The sequence below is a fragment of the Opisthocomus hoazin genome, chromosome 7 (genome assembly GCF_030867145.1).
Source record: "Opisthocomus hoazin isolate bOpiHoa1 chromosome 7, bOpiHoa1.hap1, whole genome shotgun sequence".
Classification (NCBI taxonomy): Eukaryota; Metazoa; Chordata; class Aves; order Opisthocomiformes; family Opisthocomidae; genus Opisthocomus; species Opisthocomus hoazin.
Genome location: NC_134420.1, coordinates 47,692,543 through 47,708,140, shown reverse-complemented (window position 1 = coordinate 47,708,140; position 15,598 = coordinate 47,692,543). Strand labels below are relative to the sequence as shown.

The window sequence follows — 15,598 nt, the reverse complement described above, 5'->3', positions numbered from 1 at the left end:
GAAATGAAATGCAAATAAATGCAGTATCTGCCAAAATGCCATCCTCAAAGTAATATATCAAAGTCTAGGTGCAGGCAGTAAACTCTTGACAGTATTAGGCTAGAAAGATGGAAGTTTTCCTTCTTGAAGTGCTTTCATATCTGAGTATTTTCTCCAAGACTCCAGTGTTTTCCAGACATTGACTGCTAAATTAGCATTACACATCAGCTCACTTGTTTTCCAGAAGAGGAAGGGCAGAGAACGCAGCATCTGGACCTTGGCCAAACCCCTGGTACGGAGCAACACTGACAGTTGTCAGGTGGGGGCTGGTTCAAGAAAGCTAAGATGGGTTTTAAGGGGTTATTAATACTTTAGAAGAAGACCTGCTGGGCTGGAGGGCAAAATCCTTGAGGATCCACGTAAGGACTGATTGTCCATATTTTCACTAGCAAGTTGGTACAGGAAGGAGGGGTGCCTTGGTGACCTTTGCTAATGAGACAAAAGCAGGAGGGTTTGAAAATACAGAAGAAGAGTAAAGAAACTGGGACACCTGGAAGGCAGGAGGGGTGAAGATGGGATGAAATACAGGCAGATGGGATGAGGGTTTGCCAGCAGGAACTGGCAGAGAGCTCCTCAGCAGGCAGGGACCGGGGAAAGGCCTGAGCCATCGCAGGAGCGTGAAAAACCTGGATCTGACATGAAGATCCACAGGGCAAAATGTTTCAGCAAAAATATTCGTGAAGGACAATGGCAAGGCAGTGGTGGGCCACAGCTGAACTCCGGGACACATTTTCAGCCATGGTGCGTGAGAGAGGGATTTTCATGGGAAGAAGGCAGAGATGGTGGTAGGAGAACAGGGACCTGGTTGTGGCTGGGACAGAGGCAGATGGTTCCCCCAAATATCCTGGGGGCACCAGGAGGAAAAGGACTCCAGACCCAACAGCTGGGTTGTAGCCCAGACCTATGCAGAGACTTACTCGGGGGGCTGATCCAAAAGATCCCTTTTTTCCTTTTTCTCCTCATCTTCTTTCCTCCCCTCCCCAAGTTCTTGATAATGTGTTGCTTTTGCACTTGTCAGCTCAGGAAGTTTTGAAGTTTCGGTGGCGCTGACTTTTCTGTCCTCCTGCCGCTGCTATATCTCTACTCCTAGCAAAGCACAGGAGCTGCATTGCAAACCCCAACCCTTTTACTACCTTGAGATATTTTTGAGACCAGCACTATTCGCTCTTTGCACTGACAAACCAGCTGTTTAGGCAAAATCTGGAGGCAAAGTGGTGCTTGAGCTAACACATACCAGTTAAGCGCCTCAAAGCTTTGCTTGGGCACACCCAACTATTCCCACAGCACAGCATCCAGGCAGGCTCTGCTGCGCTGCGTTGCCCTCCTCCTGCACCTGCAACCCCCCTCCCACAGACACGAATGGGGTGCATTAGTGCCAGCAGAGCCCCACATCACAGGCAGGCAGGGGGCTGCTCCTCTCAGGCCTTGCAGCCCCCCCAGCCTCTGCATCTCAATCGACTTTTCATTTCCTTCTTTGATGGGGTTGGTGCTTTTAAGCACCGACCTGTGAGGGAGCGCAGGTGGCACCTGAGCTAAACCTTGCTCCACACATGCAAAGGGAGAGATTTATCGGCTGGTGCCAGCAGTGTGGTGCAGAGCAGCTGAGGCTGCCTCAAATTCATCCCCCACCGCCAGCACAACGTGAGAGCAGCATGATGGGTACGAGTTGAGTGCTACGTGTCCCCCCCAGTTAAACCCTGCTCAGCCACAAACTGCCTCAGTAAATAAGGAGCACCCACCATTTCGGCAGTGCTAACTGGCGGGGACCACCATGGCCCTGCTGCCATCAAGGGGAGGGAGAAACGTAAGGGCACTTGTAAAACCCCTGAGAAGGATGAGAATTATTTTCCCACCATGCCACACCCAGGCATCCAGCTAAGGGCAGAAAAACCATCGTGCCTGGATCTTTTCACCAGGGCTCCTCAAAAATGTCTTGCAAGGGGGTGGTGGAGGATGGGGGCCAGCACCCAGGAGATTCATCCTGCAACCGCAGCTCGGTGCAAGGCATGCAGTGCTCCCTGTCTGGGGAGAGTTGCATGATAGAAAGCAGGAGAAGCGGTCCCTCCACCCTGCAGAGCACTGGGTACCTGCCACCACGGAGGCTGCCCCAGGCTCTCCTGCAGCCACCCACCATGCTGTGCCGTGCCAGTGGATCCCCGGCCAGGCACGGTCTGCCCCAGCCTCAGGGCCACCCAGATGGCGCCTGCGTTAGCAGTCATGGTCAGAAAACCCACCCTTCATGCTCCTCCCTAGGCTCAGCCAAGGAACGGCACACTTCGGGGCCTCACCTCCACCTTCACAGCCACTGCTGCCGCTAAAAGCAGCTATCTCCAGCCTCTGGCAGTTTGGAAACACAGGTAATCATTCTGGAGTAATTACCAGCTTACTCCCTTGGAGGAGTTCACTGGAGAGAAGTCGTTGGCAGCTAATTACTCCAATTACTTCCCCACACGCGGAGCTCGAGTGCCCAGGGCTCTGTGCAGCAGCACACCACGCTGCTCGGCAGCTCCTTGCACACCTCCCTCCCCAGGGCACCCACCGCCCCGGGTCCTCTCCTCTGGGACCTCACAGGGTACACTGGCATGGATGGGTGGTGGTGAGAACCCACTGGCACCAAGGCCACAGAGCTAGGTGGTATCTGAAGAGATGCCCCACTGTCTCAGCACTGCTCCTCCAGGGCTGCCCCACCATATAACTCAGGCCCAAGGGTGCCACAGGATGACCTTGAGCCGCCCTTTCTGGAGCAGGATGATGCCCAGGAAAGCTCAGCAGGGCTTTCTAGCACAGGTCCTCCTCTGCCTAGGAGGTTGGTGGTCAGTGAAGCCAGACTCCATCTGCAGCAGGACTAGGCTGCAGTAGGAACTGAGAGGTCCCAGACATACTGAAGAAAAATAAATGATTTGTGAGCAAGGTGGGGTGGGGGGGTTGGCAGCATTATTGCATCTCAACTCCTAACCAAGCCACTAAGGTTCCCTATCCCCCGGCAAAGGCCTGAGGGTAAGAAAGACAAGACTCACCCTTGCTGTTAGAGCCAGCCTCGAGGGCTGATGGGGTAGGTGCAGAGCTCAAGAGGCTCTCCCCTCACATGTGTAGGGTGCTCCAACGCCCAGCAGCTTTGCAGGAGGCAAGAGCAGGTCCTGCTGTTGTCACCACCCTCCTCAGTGGTGGCTACCAGCCCCAGAGCCCCTACAGCTCAGGCCTGTGAAGCCATGCTGGCAGACACTCACATACCAAGGGGACAAGGCTTTTTGGAGACCCCCAGCAGAGCCTGGGCAGGCAGTGACCCCCGCAGCCCTGCACCTGGAGACACGGGCAGGGCAGAGGTGCAAACAGCCAGTTTTAGTCTCCCAGTACAGCACCGCTGTTCCAGGATGGGACCACCTGCTGGCACCTCAGACATTGCCACCACATCCCCGCCCTCACAGAGCTGTACCCACTGCATCCCCCCCAGCCTTGCATCCGAGTCCTGGCCTCATGCCAGGGAGAGCACAGCCCCAGAGCATCACCAAGCACATGGCCCCCACCAGGTCCCAGGAAGCAGAAGAGGACCTCCACAGGAGCAGGGACCAAGGTGTGCACAGGCTCTCCCCATCCATGAGCCACTTTTAGAAGCAGACGTGGAGGGAAAAGCCTTGCCCAGAAATCACACAAGCAAGAGTAAGAAACTGCACAGGACTGGGAGTGGAAGAGCCTTTATTGCTTTGGTTTCTTTCAAGCGAGATATATGCATCTCAGCTCACTGCAAGGGGACACCCACGTTGTGTTCAGCTTGCAGCACAGTGCAGGGGACACAAGGACACTGGGCACACAAGGTTCAGTCTCTCTGCCTTTTCCCAGGCCCCAGGGAAGAGAGACTCTAGGAAAAGTAAGGCAGCTGCCAGCTGTGAAAGAGTACAGGAATGCGTGAAAGGTTATTGCTACAAGACCAGAAAGCTCAGGGACAGCTTCTCCTGAGCCAGCAAAGGACACCGGCTCCTACCTTAGTGTTCCCAGCAGACAGACTACAGTGGGGACACAAACAAGTCCCCTCCTCTACCAGCCTCTGCTCCCTCCAGGGAAGATCAGGCAGCCAGAGGCAGGTATTAAGAGCCAGAAAGCCAAGGTGGCATCAGTGCTGACCCTAAGTGAATCTTTTACTTTCCTTAGCTAGAAAGAACCCAGGTCAAAGATGCTCTTCCCATAAAGCTGAGCACTGCCCAAGCCCTCCTCACCCACAGCCGAGGCAGCACTGCTCTGCTCGCCGAGGGGATGCTGGGCACCTCCACGCTCATCCTGCATGTTCACATTACTCATTCAAGCAAGTGACCAGGCCAGAGAGACCTTCACATCCTCCGTCTCAAGAGGCCCAGCAGTGTCTTGTGACACTGGCATGGTACTCCCTCCCTTGCTCACCCTCCGAGCACAGAGGGCAACCTCCTGGCCCCTCAACTTTGGGGAAGCTCAGTGCCTTCTCCTTCCACTCCTCCTGTCTCTGGCAACGGGCACTGTGAAGATGCTGCCATACCTGATTGAACCACACAGAAAAGAAAGCCACAGACCAGGAACAAAACAAAACTAAACTGGAACAAAAGTTAGAGCAAGGTCCCGGCCCGGGCACCCCACCAGAGAGCCAAAGGGCACGTCAGCAGAGGAGCTGTGGCCAAGCCAGCTGGCAGACGGCACTCAGGCATCCACGAGCGTCAGCCCATCGTGCAGGGCACGCTTCCACATGTAGTAAGTGGAACGTGCCGTGAGCGGGAAGCGTGCACTGAACTCCTTGTAGGTGGGGAAGGTCTTCGACTCAAAGCGCTGCTGCAGGAACAGCTTGGCCTGCGCCTTGAACTGGGCAGTGGCTATCACATCCATCACAAACATCCGGCTGTTGGCTCTCTCTGACATGGCATAGCCCGAAATGGTGGCGTTGTACGGTGTAGCTGGCACCAGCTTGTTTAGCTGCTTGGTGGCTACCTCCATGTGGCACTGGGGCTTGAGGCCTGGGTCCACTCTCGGAGGTGCCAGGGAAGCCACCCGGTTCAACGGCCGGCTAGAGCTGGTCCGGGGCAGGCGATGCTGCCCAAGGGCCCGGCCACTGCCCTTCCAAAACCAGTAGGCTGTGGAGGAGAGAGATGGGTAGCGCAGGCGGTACTTGCAGAATGGCAGTCGCCATTGCTGGACCTGCCTCTTGGCCACATCTCGCAGCTGCTTTCTCCAGCACAGAGAAGGCTTAAGCTGCAGGAGACTCATGGGTGCTGGCCGGTCTCCATTCAGCCTCTTCCTAACAGGCACGCTGCTTGGCTTCAACTGCAGGAATGGCTTTCCTGTTGCTAGAGGTTTCTGGTTATCCAAGGGAGACTGGGGGGGTTTGAAGTTGGGGTTCTCCTTGATTGCTTTTCTTCGCCAGTTGTAGTATGTGGACCTGGAGATGCCAGGGAAGCTGCGCTTGAAGCACCTGTAAGGCACCAGAGTGTTCATGGAAATGCATTTCTCCAAGTAGGATTTGGCTCCTTGCATAAAGATTCCTGCTTGGATGGGATCGAGTGAAGGACTCTGTGATCTTAAGTTCCCCCCTGAATTTGCTGGCTCATCCCCATCAGCCTTTTTTGGGACATCCCTGTGAAGCTCCTGCAACCCACGGGCCTCAGCCAGAGCAGAGGCATCACCACTGACCATGCTCTGCATCTCATGCTTCCAGGCATAGTATGTGGATCGGGAGATTTCTGGAAACATTTGTCGGAAGTGCTGGAGGGGGATTATATTGCCCTCCTGAAAGCAGGACTGGAGGAAGTGTTTAGCTGCAAACCTGGCAGCTGCTTTCTGCCGGTGTTCACGAGACTGCCGCTTCCAGCGGTAGAAGGTGCTCTTGGTAATGCTGTACCGGTCACGCAGGTTGGAGTAGGTCAGCTGTGGGTCACTGTTCAGCAGCTCAAGAGTCTTCATGGGCTGGACAGGAGGCTCTGGTGAAGGTACTGTGGGTTCTAGCTCCTCCAGGCCAACCACGGCCACAAAGTACTGTGCTTTGAAGACCTGCCGGGAGAGCTGCTGCCCTGACCACATGATATGGAGCGTGGAGGTTCGCGGGCCGCACTTCCTGGGCCGGATGAGCCGGTTGAAGTAGGGCCGGATCTTCAAGTTGCTCATGGGGTAGATGGAGTAGATGTTACACTGCAGTACTGTGGCAAGAGCATAGACGTGCCACATGTTGGCAAAGGTGCCAGGAAAACAGGTAGCTTTGATATCAGCATCAAAGATGGCCTCCAGGATAGCCATGGGGAGGCTGGTCATCTCCGGGGTCTCCTCAGTGCAGAGGGAGTAGCGGGCAGCCTGCAGCATCACCTTGGAGTCGATCATGCCATTCAAGTAGTATTGCTTGTGCAGCAGCATCTCCACCACCGTACGCACCTGCAGCTCCAGGCTGAGGCTGGGGTTGCCCCAGAGCAGCACGCTGGCGGCCTCAAAGAGGCGGTTTCCCTCACCTTTGCAAACCAGAGGCAGCATGTTACTCGGGGCATCCTCAGGATAGAGGCTCCTGGCTACCCGGTCAACCTCCAGCTCCTCTTGGAACTGCCTCCCACAATAGCCAGGCAGGGAGAAAGATGACAGGGTCCTCTCCGCCTCCAGTGCAGCACTGGTGAGGCCCTCCAGGCCAAAGCATTCGGTGGCTTCCTGCAGCTCCTGCAGCACAGACTGCACCAGCTGGTGCCGCTGGATCATCCTGAAGGATGGCAAAAAGAAGGAAGTCAACCGGAGATGAAGGCAGTGCACTCTCCAGACTGCCAGGGGCCTGGCCTCCAGGTCCAGCTCCTCCCCAAAGGACAGGACAGAGGAAGAGCATAGACGAAAGGCCACCGCTCACCCCTCCACCCACACTCTCAAGGACAAAGGAGGAAGCCCGGGTCCCCACAGGCAGACCTGGGACAGGGACATGGGCTCAGCTTGCTCTCCAGTGACCTCCTGTGGGCAGCACACATGGCACACAGCCTCCAAAGACATTTGTCTAGGTGACACTAAGGAGTGACTGCATCCATCAGGGTGGGAAGCCAGATCACCTCCTACCCCCGCACGCCTGGTTTTGCACCCAGCCTCAGCCCCACACCCGTCTCTCCCACCAGTAGCTCCATCCCTTTCGTTTTACCAGCACCCAGAGAGAAATGTTTGTCATCTCTGCGGGAAGGGACCTGCGACAGAGGAATGCTGCATGGGGAGTGTAGAGGGACCTGGCTCGAGGTGCTCAAGCCCGACAGAAGAAGGGGCACGGAGCTTGCCCCCTCCCTCAGAGCAAGGGACTCCAGGTGCACCTATTGCACGCACCAAAAACTGCTGTCACAGATCCTGGGATCAAAGAGCCAGAGCCAGTCCAAGCCACAGTTACTGCTTCCTGAGCTGACACTAGATGTCACTTGCTGCTCAGCAGACACACACCACCAGCCAAGGAGAAGCCGCACAAGGAGGGCTTCTCCCAGACCAGCTACCAGGCAGGAGGCAACCCAGAAGTGCAGACAGAGCATGAGCATTGGGTAGGTAGTTCAGAGGCTGTACGGATCCCTCTTCCCTGCCTAAGTCCGTCCCAGTCCTGTCCTCCCTCCCTCCACATGCCAGTTCCCACTCAGGCAATACAAAGGGTCAAACCTGCTCCCCTGCTTTGTCAGCTTTTTGACACCTACATGGCTCTGCCCTTGCCACTCCAGGAGCTTTCATGACGGCTGCGTGGCCCTTACCCCATCATCCAGCTCCATCAGTGCAACCCTCTTCAGCACCTTTTCGCCACCAGCCAGCTCAGGCCCCTCACCCCAGCCAGCCCAGTCTCTCCCTCTTGAACCAGTTTTCTCCCAGAGACCACAACATTCAAATAGGGAACCCAATCTCCTCCATTTTCTCCCAAAGCTCATTCACATGCCACCCCCAACAAGCAGGGCATCACTTTACAGTCTACTTTGATTCACATCCCAGCCAGAGCCCACCCTCTCACAACACTTCACTGGTATCACTACATCCTCACAGGTCTGGGGAGATGGGGAAGCAGCAGAGTCAGGCAGGGAAAGCAGCAGCTCTGCAGTAAAGCAGATGTCTCGTCTGACCTCTCCCAATTCTCAGCCCTGCTGCAGATAAGGTTATTATTGCCATAGCAGCTACCGCCCCTGGCCGTGACCAAACAGCAAATGAAACGAGGTGCCACAGAATCACACAGCTGCATCCCGGCTACTTCACCGCAGGGAGCCTCCACACTGCTGCTGCCCCTTGCCTTTAGGCAGCCCACAGCTACTCACCAAAACCAACTCCCTTCCCCTGCTCCAAGCTCCTCCACTACCTCCTGCACGTCAGGGGCCAGGGCCCTCTTACAGCTGCTCCCACAGCTGTGGGGCATCAGGTAAGAGAGACAATGCAGAGAACTCACACAGCTGTGAAGCAGGGGAGATAAACTTGCCCAGACCAGGATTTCAGGACAAGTACGGGGTTGTCACTCGATGTCAGGTCTGTACTGTTGTTCTCCTGGAAGTCTGCAGAAATTCATAGAAGTCTCAACTAAGCCTGTGGTGAACACGTGCTTGAGGAGCTGAAGCAAAGAAGCATCCCTCGGGAGAGCCGCAGGGCTAGCAGAGCTCAAGGCCTCCTTCTCCGCGGCCTGCCAAATCCTTTTGGGACCAGCCCCTTCCCGCTGCAGCCACCGCTGCCTCCCCTTTCAGCCCCGTAGCCCAGCTGAGCACTCCCCCACCAGCAGAGCCAGGAAAGGCAAGGCAAGCTTTTCCCTGGGGGGGGAGGGGGGTAAGGAGCTGACACAGGCTAGGGAGCACCAGCAACAACCCCGGTCTTTATGGCCTGGTGGGCATTTCCCACCCCCTTCTAGCCTGGGGGGGAGAGGGAGAGTTGGAGGCAGAGGACTTAATCCTTTTCTTCACTGATAACCCTACTGCCTCAATGTCATTGCCAGTTCCTGCTGCCCAGAGTAACAGGACCTCGAAAGCAATCCTAAACCAAAACCCCCAGCTGAAGCGGCACAGATGAGCTCCTGGGGCAGGGTGGAGAGGGGCTCAGGTATACCAGAAGCAGAAGTCAGACAAGCTGGGGGCTTGTGTTCACCACCAAACTGAACCCAGCAGCTCTCAGCACAGAGGATGTGCTGCAAAGGGAACATTTTTCCCCATGCACCCCCAGCAAAGCCAGTGGAATGGGACAGACAAGCGCTTCTTAAACCATCTCAGCAGCAAGAGGCAACCAAGGGAGCTTTTCACCGCTGATAAAGGAGGCTTTACCTAACCTGGCTGCTTTTGCATTGTAACAGATAAGCAAGCACTTGCAGATCACGTTCCCTCACCTAAACTGATGGGCTGGTGGCATCCAGTAGTGCAAGTTCCCCAAGCCAGCCTCAAAAACGCTCCCACCAGCAGGAATCCAGCAGACCTCAGCCCTGCCACCCAGGACCGCCGGCACCTCCCAGGAGCAGGGGTGTCCAGGCACCCCAGCCCGGCCGGGTTCGGTGGCTCCCTCCCCAGCCCCAGCCGCGGGCTCGGGCCACCCCAGCAGTAAAAGCTCTCACTTGGGAGGAGCGGGCTTGAACCACCGTAACCGCACAGCTGAGGGGTAACCTCAAGCAGCTGTCTAGGCTAGGAACCCCGGGGGGGGGGTGCTGGTGGGTGAGGAGCACCGGCAGCCGCGGCAGCAGAAGAAACCACCTGGGTCTGCCGACCTCCCGCCTCCTCCAAAGCCCAGCAACGGGGCAGCGTCTACCGGGAGAGAGAAGAGCCACGGACCCGCCCGAACCCGGGCCGCAGCTGACCCCGGTGTCCGCCCGCGGGCGCGCACCGCCGCCGGGACCGGGACCGAACAGCCCCGCGCACCGGGCAGGAGCACGGGCGGCCGCTCCCCTCGCCCGGGAGACAAAGGGACGAGCGGCCCCGGGGGCGGGGGAGAGGCCGCCGGAGCCCGGGCAGCCGCCGAGCGGGGGCCGAGGGCGGGACGGTGCCCGTCGCGGCGGGGCGGCCCGCGGGGTCAGAAGGAAGGAGGGACGGCAGGGAGCCGCAGCCCCGACGGCGCCCAGCCCAGCGCCACACTCACCTGGCTCCGCGGGTCGGGTCGCGCCCCGCCCGGCCCCTCGCCCGCCCCGCACCTTTAAGGGCGGCGGCAGGAAGCGGCGCGGACCCGCCGCCGCCGCCCCGGTGCCAGCCCCGCAGGGACCCTCGGGAGCAGGCGGCCGCGGGCGGCGCCGGGCCGGGCCGAGCCGGGCCAGGCCGGGCCGCCCCTCCCCGCCTGCCCCCTCCCCTCCCCTCCCCCGGCAGGAAGCGGGCCATCCCCGCCGCCCCGGCCCAGATGAAAGCGGAGCGGGCCGGGGGTCACTTCCAAAGCTAAAGTGATAATGGCCATTGTCCCGCCGCCGCCGCGCTTAAAGGGCCCGCCGCCCGCCCTGCCCCGCCGCTCCCCGCACCCCGCCGCATCCCCGGCCCCGCACCCCGCCCGGAGCCCACCCAGTGGGGTGGGCGCTGGGTGCCAGCACGGGGCCCCGAGCGGGTGTCGCTGCCGCCCGCCCGTCTGTCCCTCTCCCCGCCGGCTCCCGCCGAGGCCTAAGCAGCTCCCGTCCCCCCGTCCCCGGGCAAGGCAACGCTGGTGGGACCCCGGGGCTGGCAGGGCTGGCGAGGCTCAGCCGCGCTGCCCTTCGAAACCTTCTGGGTCGTCTGCGGGAGGCACCCAGAGGACAGCAGCCTGGTCCCTGCCCTCGGCTCCGGGCAGCCTCCCGGGCGGGTTTGTGTCCACCCACCCGTGCCTGGGCCCTTGGCGGAGCAGCCTTCCTCCCGCTTATCTCTGCCCCGCTGCCTCCCGGGCCTAATTTCGGGGCCGAGGTTCCCCTCCTTCACTCCCGCTCACACAATGGCTTCGTCCCGTCCCCCGGGCACCTCGTGAGGCTGTGCAAACAGCCCCCGCGCCAGGCACCGTGCGCCGGCATCGCTGGGCTGCCAGCGCCAGTTCCACCCCACGTCCTCTTCGCAAGCTCAGAACCCCTAGAGCTTCCTCTAGGACCTGCCTCACCCCAAGCTATGCCACCACAAAATGGGTCCTCCAGAAGCCCACCTGCCCTCCGGTGTGAGGGCTGGTTGCATTTTGACGAGGGCAGGCACTGCTTGGACAACAGGGAAGAGTTCGGCTCTTCACCAGCTGGTCTTGGTGCTTCATGTCCCCTGGTCTGTGTAGGTCCGCTTGCAGGCAGCACCTGGTTTCCTCTCCCCAGCCTACCCTGAGGGACCAGCCCGGACACCACCACAACCCTCTCACACAGCGAGGGACACGAAGTAACTCCCAGTGTCAGGCATGGCAAGGGCTTTCTTCCCTGCGTGCCACCACCCGAGGGGGACCTCACTGTGGCACTCATTTCTGCTGTGGCGTTTGGCAACAAACGGGCAGGAGGGCTCGTGGAAAGACCATGTATGGGATTCTTGTGCAATTTGGGAAGAAAACTAAATGCAGACCTTTCAAGCAGGGGGCCAGCTCCCTCTCCCGCTGCCCTGCTTTCCACGTTCTTCCAGGAGCAAGCGTCGCAGCACACATCAAGGCACACCTTCGCTGCCCTGTGTCCTACCTCCCCCAGAAGCACCTACCCCAGAGCATTTTTTCCCACTTCCCTTGTCTCCCATCTGAGCCCAGGAGCGCAGCGGGAGGCTGGGCAAGGAGGGTTTGACAGGAGGAACGGGCTCCTTGGAAGCTGTGGACTGGCTGCTTGTGAGTGCTCCCAGCCTTAGCTAGGGGCCACCGACACAGCGGACACCGATCCCCAGCCTTCAGTGCTCACAGGGGTCACTCTGGCCAGACACAGAAAAGCTACAGCGCAAGGAAGAGAGTCCTAAACCATCCCCCGGGGAGCTTTTTTCCCCCTCAGGCAATCTTCGTATCTCCAAAGCCAGCTCCACTCTCGCTATCAACCTGGCCAGTCCTGGATCTGCTCCCCAGCAGGCTGGTGTTCATATCCACAGCTGCTGAGCTCCCCTTCTCATCCTTCATCCTTTTAACTTCTTTGGTTGCAAATGCAAAGCGGTGCTCACAGGGCAGAGAGACACTGGTAAATGCCAGAGTCAGCAGGGTCAGTGATTAACATAGGAGCTGGAAAACACACAAAGAGACAGCCTGGGCAGTTCTGTTATGCAGATGGCTGCACACACCGGCTTCCAGCATATAAACAAGTAGTTAGCATTTTTCTGTTCCTTGGAGGAGTTCAGTGGGGGACCAGTGTGCTCCCTGTTTTGGTGCAGGATGCTTCAGCGTGACAGTAGGTCATGGAGACCTTTGCAGTTTAGCTCCGGCTGCCAGCAGCTTTTCTGCCTGTTGTGCTTTAACCTGCCCGCTGCAGCCCGTCCTCTCTCAGACAAGTCCCAGAGCAAAGGCGCAGAGATGTGCAGCTGCGCGTGAATCTCAGGGCGCTGTGTTTCCAGCGGCACTGGAAGGCAGGTTTCACTGCTCCAAGTTTGGTCATGGAGTCTTCTCCCAGGTCAAGAGCAACCTCCGTGTTCAGCCAATAAAATTCTCATTGATTTGAACCTGACGAGGAAGGGTGTCCCGAGGACTTGGTGCTGGGTTCTTGTACAAGGTGGGGGCTTCCTCTGGCTCTGTCACTGGAATGTGACGATCTGGACAGGGCCACACATGGAGACAAGACTCAAACACTCAGTTATCTCCCACAGCAGGAAAGCTCCCCAGTCCCACCTCCACTCCCACTTAGGGGACCTCCAGGAGCGGAGTGAGTCAGTGCACCCTGCCCACTGCAGCGGTCTCCGTGGCTGGACCAGAGGAGACCGTTCAGGGAGGATGGGATATGGCTGAAACAGCTGGGGCAGCCAAATGCCATTCAGAGCAAGCCACGCTGTGGACCAGTTGCCAAAACCACCTCTGGAATTGGAACAGGTTGGCCTAAATGGGCTAAATTGACATGTCCATCCCCTGAAAGCAGTTGCCGGTGCCCTGCCTTCTGTTTTTTTCCGTCTTTCTGCCTCCAGAGAACTGCAGAGTCAGAATCTTCCTGCTGGGAAGTTGGGGGACCTGGGACTGCTGAGACGCTGGCAGGACTGAGAGCGTGGGGGCTTCCAGAAGGGTCCTAAGTGTCTGCTGTCTTGGCTGGGGTTCTCCTCTGTGCCCGGCATTGCTCCACGAGGAAAGAGTGATGAGCAGAGCTTGCAGCCTGAGACAGCAGCAGAAATAGGGTTGTTGCAGCTGCAGTCTGCCCACCAGTTTTAGGGGGAAGGAAGGTCAAGTGGTTCTGGTGCATTTATGCCCAACAGGGCCCTGGAAAACCTGGAGTCCACCCCAATCTTTGCAGTGACTTATTCTAACTGGATGACAGAAGTCCTGCTTTGGGGTTCACATTGCCTGGTACTTCCCATTCCCAGCCCCAAGACCATCTCTGAACCCACTGCCTCACACCTGCGCTGGAGCCCTCAAAGGGATGCTCAGATAGACGGACTGCTTTGTGCTGCGGAGAGGTCCCGTGAGGCACCCTCATGTCTGCGCGTGCCCTGGGATGATGCTGGGCACCAGCTGATGGATGACTTTGTTCGGTTCTGCTCACATCACACTGAGAGGGAGAGTGACAAACTACAGGGTGCTTCCAACCAGCAGCAATGGAGCTGGAGTGATTCAATTATAGGAGGCGACGCAAGGAACAAAATCAACTTAGTGGTGCTGAAGTGAGAACTGGTGGGTAGAGACAACCAAGTGCATCAACCTCGGTGAGCAAGAGCAGTTAACAGGGGTGACTTCAGGTGAGTGACCAAGGAGGGACAGCACAGAGGGCAGAAGAATGTGGCCTGAACTTTAGGACCTTGGCAGCAAGGCCCAGCCAGGAGTTTCATCTCCCCAAGTGAAGCAGGGAGCTGGCTGGGCATTAGGTCCCATCCTGGACAAGAGACCAGAGACCCCTAAGGCTCTCCAACACCCTGTCCCCCTCTTCCTCCACAGTGACTCAGAGCTCAGGGTTGTTCCCCTTCCTCCAGCACCCCTCAGAGCCTCCTCCTCTCCATCCCACAGAGAACACCCAGGGCCCCCATTGCTGTTCTCTGTCTGACTTAAGATCCCTCCTTGGGGGACCAGAGGACCTCGGTGCTGTCCCCTGAGAGTCACCAAGAGCAGCTTGTGCCTCTCCTAATGGTGGCTGCCTCCTAGTTCATCTTCTGGATGATGTTCGGGACCAACCGGTCTAATGCACTGGGAGCGCACAGGACAGCCAGGCCTGCCTGTCCCCTGCCCTGGGATAGCCCTGACAGTAGGTCCCATCTCTAATTCTCCTCTGCTTGGCTCAGAGGTCTTCTCCCTTCTGGCTTCTGTCCAGCTGGGCTCCAGCTTCTCCATGAGATGGGAGGGAGGGTTTGAACTTGGTGCCGGTGCAGTGCCCTTGCTCCCTGAGGCTCCCTGAGGCTCGCAGGCGCACAGGAGGGAATGGAGCTGAAGCACCAAGGGCAGCACCACAGCACCGGGTGAGGACCGGGGGTCCTGGCCACATCCTGGGGTCCTGGCCGTAGGTGGGAGGGCTGGGGGAAAGCCGGGAACCGCAGGAGATTCAAAGTCAAGATCAAAGCATTTCCCTCTGAAGCCCTAACACTCTCCTTCCCTCCCACTTGCACATAAAAGCACTCTGCCCTCAGCAGGCTCTCCACTGGGGAGGGTGGGTGGAGGAGGGGGCTGCTGTCCCCCTCGCTTTTCCTGTGTTACTAAAAACTCTTCCCAGAGGTGAAATGGTGAAAATCCTTCCACCTCTCCTCCCCCATGCCTGCTTCTTGCCCGGATCCAAAGGGCCCGAAGCCATTTCAATGACTGTGAGTTCGTGGCAGACCTGGCCTGCTTTGGGGTGTTACCAGCCGATGGGGGAGATGCAGGGAGCAAAGCCTTTGAAGTGTACCGTAGAAAGACAGTGTTAGAGGCAAAGCATGAGGAAGGAGGATTGAAAAGAAAGCAGAGCAGTTTGGCCCACGGGAGGGGGGAAAGGCTAATTAAGGCACAGATCCTGAAGGAGGAAAAGGCGGAATCATTAAGATATCACAGCAGGAGCCGGTGGTGCGGCTGCATGGAGGTTTGAGCCGCACTGAGCCTGGCCTCCGCCCTCAGTTCTCCATTCCCACCCTCAGCTTTGGGCTGGCACAGGAGCGTGGGGGGGTCTCTGTCAGTCAGTTCAGGTTGCTGATCCAGCTGGAAATGAGTAGCTTCCGTTCATACCCTAATACAGGCAGAGCTGAAACTCGGGATGGGAGTCTCTATTCCGCCTTCCTCACTAATGATCAGAGAGAGGGCTAAAGCTTGCAGGTGACCCCAAACTGCAGAAGCTGCAAGCTCCAGCAAGGACAGGAACATACAAGGAGGCTGGAGACTGGAAACATGGCCAGGAAATGGCAGATTCAATTTTGGAAAACCCGGGGAAGGCGATACTCCTCTGGCAGCACTTCATTACGCAACATCGCAAAAACCCGGCAGCCTTCGGAAAGACCTGGGATGGGAAACCCGACGGAAAGCAAGCTGCAGAGCCAAAGGCTGCAGTTCTGTGTTTCTTTCGGTGGTCACGGCAGCTCCTGCTCGTTTCAGCAAGCACCCAGGGCCGCTTACCCACTCAAGGCACTGA

The 15,598-nt window shown here is 58.1% G+C and overlaps 1 protein-coding gene across 1 annotated transcript; it reads right to left on the bottom strand.

The window, feature by feature from the left end:
* Window positions 1-4,701: 4,701 nt before the first annotated feature.
* Window positions 4,702-10,123, bottom strand: VRTN (vertebrae development associated). Its single transcript, XM_075427150.1, has 2 exons — window positions 10,069-10,123; window positions 4,702-6,730 (listed from the first exon to the last, which is right to left on the bottom strand). Exon 2 carries the CDS (start codon window positions 6,727-6,729, stop codon window positions 4,702-4,704), a length of 2,028 nt encoding a protein of 675 aa, XP_075283265.1. The 5' UTR covers window position 6,730; window positions 10,069-10,123.
* Window positions 10,124-15,598: the final 5,475 nt, after the last annotated feature.

Bases quoted from the DNA above. Each gene is read 5' to 3' on its own strand.
- VRTN (XM_075427150.1), bottom strand. From the start codon at position 6,729: ATGATCCAGCGGCACCAGCTGGTGCAGTCTGTGCTGCAGGAGCTGCAG.